This window comes from Macrotis lagotis, chromosome 1 (assembly GCF_037893015.1).
Source record: "Macrotis lagotis isolate mMagLag1 chromosome 1, bilby.v1.9.chrom.fasta, whole genome shotgun sequence".
Taxonomy (NCBI): Eukaryota; Metazoa; Chordata; class Mammalia; order Peramelemorphia; family Peramelidae; genus Macrotis; species Macrotis lagotis.
The window spans coordinates 288,119,180-288,132,211 of NC_133658.1; the positions used below are offsets into that span (position 1 = coordinate 288,119,180).

General features: G+C 35.4%; 1 protein-coding gene and 1 pseudogene across 9 annotated transcripts in view; both read left to right on the forward strand.

Annotated features, from left to right (window-relative positions):
- The window catches only part of SETX (senataxin), a 94,560-nt gene that overhangs the window by 22,760 nt on the left and 58,768 nt on the right, over positions 1-13,032 (forward strand). For 8 of the 9 annotated variants that reach the window (XM_074210848.1, XM_074210849.1, XM_074210847.1 and 5 more), the window contains 2 exons: positions 8,826-9,009; positions 11,202-11,412. In XM_074210848.1, coding sequence (XP_074066949.1) covers positions 8,833-9,009; positions 11,202-11,412 — 388 coding nt within the window. In that variant the 5' untranslated portion in view covers positions 8,826-8,832. Of the gene's footprint in view, positions 1-8,825; positions 9,010-11,201; positions 11,413-13,032 lie in introns of those variants that run through there. The other variant, XM_074210852.1, reaches the window with a different exon arrangement.
- LOC141493100 (peroxiredoxin-6 pseudogene) lies at positions 4,740-8,819 on the forward strand (annotated as a pseudogene).

The following is a 13,032-nucleotide window of genomic DNA, read 5'->3' on the forward strand; positions in this document are numbered from 1 at the left end:
CTTTAATTTTCCTCCTTTATATGCTTTTATACTTCTTTTTTGACATCTTAGCCAGTGTTTTTTCATAGAATTCAATACTTTTACTACAGTATGTATGTATATAGAAATACAGAGGGCATCTACTTACCAAGATACACACAGAAATTGTATGACTAAAATTAGAAAACACTGTAGGAATAGAAGAAGACTAAAATAATTGGAGAGGAAATAATTGCTCATTATTTGACCTTGATTATATAATAAAAAGAATAATATTTAGTTTGATTCAGTGCCATATCAAATAAACTACCATAGGATTGCATCATAGAACCAGATAGACTAACAAGTCATCTGAAGGAACAAAAGATTAAAAGTTTTAAGAGAAAATGAAAGTACATTAACTCTTAACTGTATTACAAAATAATCATTGAAATAGTTTGCTACTATTTCAAAATATTGGTACTGGTTAAAAAATAAGAAAGTTGATCAGCAAGACCAGTTAAGGAACATAAGATCCAAAAGGAATCAAACAGCAGAGTTGTATTTTATATAAATTCAAAGACTTATACTCTTTAAAAAAAATACAAAGAAAATAGTCTGGAAAAAATTAGATAACTCATCTCACCCTATACTGAAGTAAACTACAAATACAGTAATGACTGTGATATAAAACATAAAATTGTAAAAATTATAGAAGACTAGAAGAAACTCTTTTACATCAATGGATGGGTTAAATGTACTTGGTCAAAAAAGAGATGATCATAAATAAAATGTATAGTTTTGAATACTTAAAATTAAAGAGGTTTTGTATTAACGAAAACCCACAGTTAGAATTGGAAGGAAAATCTGCAGCAGATTTCTCTGTTAAAGGTCTGGTTTCCAAGATAAATGTGGAATTAATACAGATACATTTGAACAGGAGCCATTTCCTAATGGATACAAATAGGGAGTTTTCAAGGGAAGAATTTTAAGTCTTCAACCATATGTAAAATTTGCCCCAAACCATGTAAGAGAAATTCAAATTAGAACAGTTATATTTCATGTTCATCAAATTGACATCAGCAAAAAAGGGAAAATATTTATTGGAGGAGCTGTGGGAAGACAGACACATTTGTAAGAAATGCATTGTTGGTGTTATGAATTCAGCCAGTCACTTAGCATTATATCTCAAGAAATCACTAACTTAGCATACCCTTTGAACTAGTGGTACTTCTGCTAGACATATATATATGCAAGGTCAGAGATAGGAAAATGATCCATATTATATAGAAATATGTGTAACAGCTTTTTGTTGTAGCAAAGAATTAGGATAAAGTGGGAGTTCATCAACTGGGACATGACTGAAGAAATTATAGTAGCTGAATTAATGAAATTATTGCTTCATAAGATGTGCCAGAAGGCATGGATTCAGAGAATCCTGGGAAGACCTTTATAAACTGATGCAATGAAGTGAGTACAACTAGGAGAATTCTTGATACATTAAGCCATAACTTTGTAAAGAACAACAACTTTGACAAATTTAAGAATTCTGATCAATCCAGTGGCCAATAGACATCTCCAGAAGACTGATGATAAACATTCCTCCTGCTAGTGAAGTGATGAACTACAGGTGCACAACAAATTACTGTGTTTCAGACATGACTAATACAATATGTATTTTGCTTGATTATGCTTATAACAAGAGAGGACTTATATTGGGGTGGAGGGGCAGAGTGGGGAATATGCTGGTAGTGAAGGAAAAAAGCAAAGATAATCAAATGTTTTTAAAATACTCCAAAGAGCAGAAGGAAGTTTAGCAGGGGACCCAGATGCAAAGGACAATTTTGGTAGTATCACATTAAAGTATTTATTAAAACTTTATGTAAAAGATTCACAATTTCATTTATAGTTTTCTAATCTATGTATATGAAAATGTTCATGTTGATATTCTAGTTCATTTTTAAAAAATAAAAATATATGGCTAGGACTGGAATGCCACCAAACAGGCTACATAAGAATGTATTTGTGAGAAATCCTGCAGGTCTAATGAAAAGAACTTTAAGCTTGAACTGGGAGAGAAAGAAAACTTCAATCTGTCCATCAATCTAAGTAACATGAGTAAATTTGGTGTAGGAAGAATGGTAGTAGAGATGTCCAGAAATTCATGGACAAAACCCAAGAAACAGAAAATAAAACAGGTTAGGATTGATGAGGAAGAGTTGACACAGTGGGGGGAAAAACCCAATAGAAATCTGTTAGGAAAGTGAAGAGATCAGATGAAATCCCTTTTTCAGAGATAAAAGTGATAAAAATTATTTCTAAATCTATGCTCCTATATCTGTATATTGTACAAAATATGGGTAATTTTCAGTGTGAACTAGAAACTAAGGAGAGGCAAATTTGACAATTCTAACTATTTCAAGATATTTCACCAGTCATGAGTAGAATATGACTATGAAAAGGTATAATTTATTATGTGGAATAGGATAAATGTAAAAAACATGGGAAAGAGACAAGTGAGGTGACAAAAGGCCTGTAAACCCTATTGGTGGGAAAGTCTGAGGGCTGAGGGTTCACTTGAGTTCTGAGTTAACAGGACAAAAGCCAGTTGGGTATCTATGTTAAGTCTAGCACCAATGAGAGGAATGTGGTGGATGCAGGAAATTTTAACTGATTGTATCAAGTGAGGTAAATAAACCATTCCAGGTTAGAGCCAGCCAAAGCTTCCATAATGATTAACAGTGGAATTAAGGTCAAGAGCAATCAGTGAATTATACAGTTTGGGAGAGATAGGGTGACCTAACCATAAATAGGTCCAAGTAGTTTTGTGTGTGGAAGCATGATGGTGAACTATGGAAGCTGAAACAATATTGAATACAAACTACTGGACAGGAAAATGAGAAGTGGGGAGCCTAAAGGAACAAATCTCATACAAATGTATGATATCATGACCATTAGGTACTTGTTTTCTAGACAGTTTCAGGATGCTCTGCTGAGAGAATAGTTAATTTCTTTGTCTAAAGGTAGAAGAGCCAATGAGAGAAATTATCTTGGAATTAATTCTGATATAAAAGGAGGGCTTACTAGGAAAGACATGAGACATGAGAGAAAGTTAACCCCTAATCTTAGGATAGTTATTATGTTAACTTTAGGGAGAAGTTAACCCTACTTGAAACTAGTGAGACAAAGAAAGGAAAACTAAGCATATAGTTTGACATCTCCAGTTGTTAATGACTTTCCTGGTTCCTAGCACAGTGCCCAACAAATAGTAGGAATTTAGTGGTAATTGACTGAACAAATTAATACATTCTAGATTTTGTGAAAGCATATTTCAAAAGGTTGCAAAGATTAGTTTTATAAGAAAAATCAGGGAATGAAAAGCTCTAAAGAATGAAGTCATCAAAACATTATTCCAATGAGAGGGAAAAATATTGAAAGAAATCTGTACATTAACATTTTAGATGTAGAAAACATAAAAGCAAGGACAAGTAGAAGATAAATATGAAAGTGTGGCAGTCTTAGCCACTAATGTTCATAAAGCCAAGTCTAATGTAAAAAAAAAAATAGGACACCAAAAAGCTTGCTTTTTGTTGAATTATAGGAAAATTCTTTTTTCTGTAAAAAAATTATCTGTAAAAAATAATTGATAGCACTTACTACGATAGCAGCGTTAGCCCTTGTGCTTAAAGTTTTATAAATTACTGCTTCTCAACCACTCTAAGAGGTGGGTGCTATTAATCGCCACTTTATTGCTTGTAACTGAGGCAAACCAGTGTCTTGCCCAGTCACACAGTGTCTAAAGCTGCATTTGATTCACTAGACCACCTAAAGACTGGTTCCAAGAGATCTGTATCAGATCTTAAATTAGAATGTCTGGATTTTTGTTTTGATCATGGTGTTCTTATAGTTAAGTGCTGCTTAAATGTTTTTTTCCTCTGTGTTCCAGGTCAGTTTTCTTGTTATGTTTTATAGTCAGTTAATCAGCTAATACATTAATTACCATGCTAAGTGACACAAATAAAAGTCTCTGCCCTTAAGGAATTTGTAATCTAGTTGGGGAATGCTACTCACAAAAGAAACTGAAAGGTTAGGAGAGGAGAGCAAAGAAAGTACCAGACATGGAGAAATCGAGAAAAGTGCAGCATAGTAGGAAATGATGAAATGACTGCTCTGGATTCTTTTACATGGAGGCTGAAGGTACGAAGGTTGATATGATCTTGCAGAATGAAGTTCCTGGGTGGGGCTTAATGGAAAAGTCCAATGGAAATTTACTCTTAGGTTTTTGAGTTAGCTGTAATTTTTCCATCTGATGAAGTCATTGACTTGTATTTGGTTGATTACATTTTTCACAGGGAATTTATTATTTGAGTTATAGTTATTTCATTTTCCATTTTTCCTGAAACTCCTTTCATTGAAAAAAAACCCTTTTTAAAATTATTTTTTCCAGGAATTCTAATTCAATTTTGTGGACACTGTTTTTCTGTGCAGCTTTTCTAATAGATACTTTAGAGTCATTCTTTTCTTGGTTTGGGTCTCAAGCAAAGTTGCTACCATAATTCTTTATGATGGAATTCTTTTTGATTTGCTTATTTTTCCAACCTGCTTCTGGATTTTGGACTTGATATTAGGGCTGGAGTTCATACACTTCAGGAGGGATCTGGACTGCTCCTCTACTTTCTTGGTGATATTAAATATTATATTGTTGCTGGATCTCAGGGAGAGGTCTTGATTTTGTAGGCTTTCATTGTTTTCAAAGAGGTATGATCTAGGTTAAAGTCTGATTGCTGTCCCATTGGTCTGGCTTGGGTTTGGTTTCAGTCAATAGTAGCCTGCTGGCCCCGTGTGCCACCGCTGTGCCCAGAGGGCTGCTTCTTGGAGAGGAGGCCCCCAACTTCGAGGCCGACACCACCGCTGCATCCACTTCCATGACTTCCTCGGAGACTCATGGGGCATTCTCTTTTCCCACCCTTGGGATTTCACTCCGGTGTGCACAACAGAGCTGGGCCAAACTGGCCCCAGAATTTGCCAAGCGGAATGTTAATGGACTCTGTCCAAGACCATCTTGCCTGGAGTAAGGATATCATTGCATACAATGGTGATGAGCCCTTGGAGAAGCTGCCTTTCCCCATCATTGGATGATCACAAACGGGACCTTGCCATCAAGTTGGGCATATTAGACCCAGATGAGCGGGATGGGCAGGGTATGCCAATGACAGCTTGAGTGGTATTTATTTTTGTCCCAGATAAGAAGTTGAAGCTATCTATCCTCTACCCTGCAACTACTGGCAGGAACTTTGATGAGATCCTCAGAGTGGTTGATTTCCCTTCAACTGACAGCATACAAGAAGGTTGCTACTCATGTTGACTGGAAATGTGGAGATGGAAAGTCAGGAGTCTTTGGGCTGCTCTACTAATGTGTGGCTTGTTAAATGAAAAGGGCACTAAAAGTTACCTGTGATTCCTCTCCTTGTGCCTTTACCAGCACTTCACTTGGGTCATTGAACTCCCTTGTCATTCTGCTGACTTTCTCTGTTTGGGATTTAAACTGTGAGCTCTGTTGCAAGCTCCATCATCAGCCATAGTATCATTGGTATTTGGGAAAGGGGGTTACCTCAGAGCATTGCAGGAGTAGAATTTATCTGGCCTAATAGACAAATCATTTCTTTTTCTAATTATCTACTTGAGGGAGGAGGCAGTTTAACATGTCTGGTTGTATGATTTTGAGTTTCACCTCCCTAAGTTTATGACCATCAATTTGTAATTATTTAACTATTTCAGATAGGGGTTTTTTTTCCCCTCAATTGTTGAGTGTTCCAAATATAGAAAAAACTTGGAGATTCTTATTTTTCTAACAGAAGGGGAAAGCAGGTTACAGTTAAAATATTTTTATTAGATTGAGCAAAAGAGCTTTCTAATGTTACAGCTTGTGGTTGAGACTATGGAGAAAGAAATTGCACTGGTGGACAGTCATAATTAATGGGTGCCTTTTTAAACAAGTCATGTATTGGACATGGAAAACTGCTCTTAATTGTCATAATAAGATGAAAGTATGTATACTAGCGGGAAAGAAAGGGATAAAGATTCTATTTATTACAAAAAGATGTGTCTGCAGTGGATAATTTTCTGTTTTCTGATATTTTGCCTTTAGGGGAGCCACTAATAAAAGCTTTTTGAAACTAAAAAAAAATAGCCTGCTGCTAGCCTCAGACACAGTTAACCAAAGGGGAAGTTCTGTTAGTTCAGAGAGATGGAACTGTAGGCTTCCTGTTGGCTTGGTGTTCTTTCCCTGATTATTTCTTCACAGGCTTCCTAATAGGCTAGAAGCTATAACTCTAACCTTAATCTACTCTTGGGAACTAAGTTGCATTGATCCTGCTTGCTTCTGAAGTTGTTCCTTGATAGAACTCCAGAGCTGTAGTAGGGTAGAGAGGGGTGTAGTGGAGGTTGGCACTTTCCACCAACAAGGTACCCTTGTATTAGAATTCTGCTTGACCCGGTGTACAGCTTGTTTCTGACTCCCTATAGACCTCTTTGACTACATATGTCAAACTTGGCTAGATAAATGATTCACTGATGTTTTTCTTAAATTTCTGTTAAAATTTGTTTTCTAGATCTTATTTTGTAGGAGCTATTCCTTTTACCATGGCCTTGCTTGCAAAAAGCTTTTTAAACATCGTTTCTATATATCGTCCCCTTTCACTTCTCAGTGTCATCCATATGACAAAGCAAAACTGACACTTCAAGCAAGTCTTGAAAGTAAATGCAGAATTTTGAGAAAATAAAATTGATTTTGATTCCATTTTAATTGATTCTGTTCTACATATTCTGTATAACATTTTGATGCCAACTACCTAAAATTCCATTTCCTCTATAAGTTAAATTCAGAGTTTTAAAAAGTTCAGCTTTTCCATAAGTTTTTCTTTCTAGAATTGTTTAAAAGTTCAGCTATTCTCTAAATCACTTTTAAGTAAAGAAAGCCCATTATATCTATACCACTAGCTGTCCTTGATTGATAACTAGAAGAGAAATCTGTTCTCTCTCAGTAATTAGTTATATTTTTGCAATTAAGGAGAAATATGTTATCTATATATACCATGAGTTATTTTTGTATGATCTAGGTGAGCTCAATCAGCAATTTCTTGGCAACAGGATAAGAAGGGGTTATTGCTAGCTTCACATTCCTCATGTCTACCCAGTATTATTGTCCCTCATACCTATGATGTTTCTGATCTTGTGACCAATCATTTATTTTCCCTATCCATGACGCTACAGGCGTTGTAGCCAATTATATTGTTTTCCCCATCTGTGTTACTGCTTTCTAATTTTTGGTTACTGCTCCTTTTACTTATAAATTATTTATCAGCCTTCACTTGAAGTCTTTTGACTTTCTGAGGTGCTGAGAGATTTCTTTTATTGGTAATTGCTAGCCTTACTAATAAATTGATTGTGCTTAGAGTTTTGTGCCTCAATCTGCCTAATTTTCTTTTCTTTTTTAAATATAAATATTTTTGTTTTTTCAAGTATATAGAATGGTAGTTTTTACCACTTTTTTTTTTACAAGATTTTGAGTTTTACAATTTTTCTTCTTCCCTCTCCCCTCCCCTGGATTGGATAGAAAGCAATCTGATATAGGCTTTATACTTGTAACCATGCTAAACATGGATAAATATTGAACATGTTATAAGAGAAGAATCAGATCAAAAAGGAAGAAAACATTAGAACAAAATGACATAGTAATAGTAATAAGACAACTTTTAAAAATTGAAGATGATAACCTAGTTTGCCTTATTTTCAACTGAGATAGTTTCACTTTCATATTCCTCTACTTTTGCAAAAAAAGAAAAAAAAGATAGGTCCATCTTCCAAAGTTGGAAGTTTTATAGAAGGGATTCCTGTTCAGAAATAAATTGAATTAGATTGCCTCAGAGGTCCCTTTTCCTCTTGAAATTCTATGTTTATCATTTTACATTGGGTTTGGAGGTTGTTGGGGGGTTTTTTATTTTTCTATCTTTCTATAACTTTTCCAGAAAAGATACATACAATAGAGACCTTTTTCAGATTCCCTTAATATTTTGGGGAAATTAGGGTTTTTATCTGCTATCTATTCACTATAAGGTCAGCTTGCATTCTTTTTTTGTTGTTTGATTTTTGCAAGGCACTGGGGTTAAGTGGCTTGCCCAAGGTTACACACAGGTAATTATTAAGTGTCTGAGGTCAGATTTGAACTCATGTAGTCCTGACTCCAGGGTCGGTGCTATATCCACTGCTCCACCTAAGCTGCCCCTAGCTTACTTTTTTTAATCTTATATGTTACTTATTGTACGTAAGTTCATTGTCTGATTTGTTTTTGATATGAATGATCTCTTTTTTAACTGGAGAGGTTTAATTGAGTTTGAGGCAGTTTAAAAATAACAAAGTATGTCTAAAAAAAACTGGACTTAGACTCAGAAGACTTGGATTCAGCTCTGGCTCTTCTACTTATTAGCCATGTGACTTTGGACAAGCCACTTTATCTCTCTGAGCCACAGTTTCCTCATCTGTAAAATAATTAAAATGCTGAAAAGTACTTATAAAATTATATAAATGTTTACTGTGAATTTCTTACATTTCATATTGACAGAATGCTTTTGGTCTTCAAAGTTGAGACAAAGTTTTCCTAATATAAGGGATAGTACAACTGTTAAGTTACAAGACAGATTTTAAGAGGATTGGATTTAGAAATGGTAGACAAATATTTTAAATCGAGGAGTTGGTGATGTACTCAGCCTATAAATACATTTATATCCACATAAGAAAATATATCCAGAATTTTACTTGGCACTATTTTTTTCTTCAGTATTGATATATTTTTTTTTTCCTGAGTTTAGGTACAGAATGAGCACATGTCGCTGGTGTACACCAGGTGGTGAGTCCACTGTTGACTTCCTAAAAAGCTATGCTTTTGGGACCCTTTCCTGTGAGGTTTTCACAGCTAATGAAGACCTCTGTTTCTGCTTGGAGTGTGTGGCTGAATACCACAAAGCAAGAGATAAACTACCTTCTTTGCATGAGGTAATTGGATTAAACCTAGATTATTAACTAAAATAAGAAAAAAAATAGATTATTTAGAGTGAGAGCATAGGGAAGAGAATGGATTTGAACTTTATTCACATAATCCAAAACTTACTCTGAGGAGGTGTTAAGTCTGAAATTCAGTCTCCATGAGGGAGAGTTTCTGAGCTTCATACGTTCAGATTTTGGAATAGAATCAATTTGTTGAACAAGAACAATTTTTTCATATTAAATGGATATGACTGTTGACTTATTGTATTTAGGTGACTTGTACTTGTTTCTTTATAAACATTTCTTTTTGAAACATTTTGGAAAATTATCAGAGGCAGCAGAATTTTCTAACCAAAGAAACTAGTATATAAATTTTAATTTTGAATACCTAACCATAAAGATTTAGATTTGTAGCCAAATGTGTTTGGTAAGAAAGGGGAAACTGATCCTAAAGCATGGAGGAGAGGACAGCAGTGCTTGAGACTATCTATAGACTACTTGTTCTTTATTTATGAAGGGTCCCAGTTTTGAAACTAAACAAAACTTTTCATTGTTTAGAATAATATCTGACCTTTTCTCTGGTGTTTCTTTTCCCTGCTACACAATGAGTTAACAAGGATTATTTCCCCCAATTTACAAATAAAGTTCAGTTCAGAGTTCAGAGCTGAAATGCTTTTGCTCAGTGATATGAAATAATAGTGTCGTAAGGATGGACTAGCTTCAAGCCAGTGATTACTGCATGATTTCTACAAAAGGGAATCTGAAAAAAAGGGAAAAGTATTAATTTTTATCTCGTTTAATCTTTTGCCCAAGCTAATCCTTCTCTATATAATTTATACTTTTAAACAAAACAGCATTGTTTATCTGATTCAGATATTTCTTTTAATTTTTTCTAATTACATGTAACAATAGTTTTGAACATTTATTTTTGTAAGATTTTGATTTTCAGATTTTCCTTTCTCTCCCTTCCCTTTTCCCTCCCCAAGACAGCAAATAATCTGATACAGGTTCTACAGGTACAATTAATTAGTTAAGAATATTTCCGCATTAATCATGTTGTAAAGAAAAATCAGAACAAAAGGGGGAAAGAAGTGGAAAAAATAGTATGCTTCCATCTGTGTTCAAAGTTTATAGTTCTTTTAGGGGCAGCTAGGTGGCACAGTGGATAGACCACCGGCCCTGGAGTCAGGAGTTCAAATCCTGCCTCAGACACTTAATTTACCTAGCTGTGTGGCCTCGGGCAAGCCACTTAACCCCATTGCCTTGCAAATACCTAAAAAAGAAAACAAAAAACCCCCAAAAGTTTATAGTTCTTTCCCAGAGATTTCTTTTAAAAAGTATTGAAAACTTCTACTTCCAGTGAACACCAAATGGTGAATGAAACCAGTGCTTTAGGAGGAGAGGGAGGCCTGGGATGGAAAGATCAAAAACAAGGAATGGGTTCCTGCCACTATCTTTTTTCCCTTTCTGTTAAGGAGTCTAAGATCATAGATTTCTTCCTGGGATCCTCATTGAAAGATAAGGTTCTGAAGATCATACCTGTTCAGAAACAAACTAGAACTTGTTAACGTACCAGGTTCAAGGCTTTTGTGGTCATTGGCAACTACAGTAGGTGTCAAGTGTTCCAAGGAAGTGGCCACAACTATTTGTGGTGCTTGTCATTCTGACCAAGCTTCCTATGAGACATGACTACTGGAGGAACAAGATTGGCAAGCCTCATACAGCACCCTGCAAGGTCACTGGATGTTGTGGATTGATTCTGATGCATATGATCTTCTGTGGCTAAGAAGCTCCTGATGATGTCTGGAATTGATGACTGCTTCAGTTCTGCAAGGGCAGAAGTGAGCAACTGGGCAACTTTAGTAAAGCTACTTTTGATTCCATCTCCAAAATATACAGCTCCCAACCCAGACCTGTGAAGGAGACCTTGTTCACTAAGTCTCCCTGTTAGGAATTTACAGATTACCTTGTGAAGACTTAAATATGTCTGTCTAGAGGACCCAGGCAGCTAATGTGGCAATCATATAGATTTTTTTTAAATGAAAAAGGAATAAATTGAACTATGCCTGCTAAAAAAAATAAGTATTGGCACTTTATTAATAATTATCTTAAAATTTCTAAATTTTTATTTATTAAAATTCTCTATGGGTCATTATGCACAGGATTTTCATTAAGAGCTCTGTCTTTTTTTCTTCTGATAGATCTTATGGGATTTTGAAACCTCCCGTCTCATACATCATTTTGAAAAATGCATGAAAGCCGAAATTGAAGAAGATGACGAGCTATTTATAGTAGATGATAATGGTGAAACACAACTGTTTGGTTTCACTGGCCAAGACTTTGAAAACAAACTTCGAGTTCCTCTTCTTGAAATACTGAGATATCCTTATCTGCTCTTAAATGAACATCTCAGTGAGTATCTTAGACTTATAGAATCATAACCAATGTGAGTTCAGAAACTTACTCTCAGCCCAGGATCAGAACCTCACGCTATTTTTTTTCCTGTCTCTCATCTCATCCCCCACAGGTGAAAATAAAGGTAACATCCTAGCTAAGACCTTGTCTGAGTTACCATGGAAGCATTCCTTATTAAGAAGTTTATGGAGGCGGCTAGATGGTGCAGTGGATAGAGCACTGGCTCTGGGGTCAGGAGTCCCTGATTTCAAATCCAGCCTCAGACACTTAATAATTATCTAGCTGTGTGGCCTTAGGCAAGCCACTTAACCCCCATTTGCCTTGCAAAAAACCTAAAAAAAAAAAATTTATAGCATTGTATATTCAGTATTCCTCTCTGAATTACAGTGATTCAGAACCAAAGATTGTCTAAATGAAAATTCTCTTCCCCTATTTCTGCAGCCTCTATCTTCATCCATTTCAGTTTTATCCCTTTTGAACCCTATCCTATTTTGCATTTCCTTTCCACTATGCTCTCTGGAACTTGAATTTTGTTATTAAAAACTGTATCTCAAATTTCCACCTCTTATGATCCTTCCATGTCTAAAATAGAATTCATATTTTCTTCAAATCCACTTCTCTTCCCTATTTCTGTTGAGAATATCTCCAACTTTCAAATCACACAAATTTACAATTTCAGTGATCCTTGACTTTGCTTTTTTCCCTTCACTTACTTTCTCTCCAATATCTTATCAATTACCAGTATCAGTATTTTCACATTACTTCTCAAATCCATTTGCTTGTCTCCAGTCACAGAGCCACCAGCATAATTCAAGCCCTTATTATCTCTTGCCTGGACTGTTGGCAGCAATCTCTTAATTTTGTTTAACTTCTACCTCTGACACACCTCTGTGACCTTGGGCACTTAATCTCTTTAGGTCTCATCTTTAAAATGAATGCATTAGACTTGGATGACCTCTGTCAAGTTTTATATTTATGATCCTTTCTTCTTCCTATTATCCCTCCCTTCAGGTTTTCTTCTCCAATACATTCTCCACTACCAAAATGCTATTATTCAAACATGGGTCTGATAATAGCACTTCTCTGCCCAAGAAGTTGCAGTGGCTCCCGTCTCTTCTATGAACAAATACAAATATTTTCACTATTGCATTTAAAACTGCACAAACCTAAATCCAGCCTCTCTTTTCAGGTTTATTTCCCCATCATACACTCTGTTTGGGTAGATGATGATTACTTCCAATAAAATAGAGGTTCCTTAAAAGTAGAGACTGTGCCTTTTGTTGTTATAACATCTGAGACTAGCACATAAAAGGTGCTTAATAACCGAATAGAAATTACAATGTCAGGGTGGCTAGGTGATGTAGTGAATAGAGCACTGACCTTGGAGTCAGGAGTACCTGGGTTCAAATCCGACCTCAGACACTTAATAATTACCTAGCCGTGTGGCTTTGGGCAAGCCACTTTACCCCATTGCCTTGCAAAAAAAAAGAAGAAGAAAAAATTAAAATATCCAGGATTAGAAGAGATCTTTGATGCCATCTAGTTCAACCTTATTTTAAAGATGAAGTAAGTCAGACACAGAATAGTTAGAGTTGTCTAAAATCGATACAGTAGAGC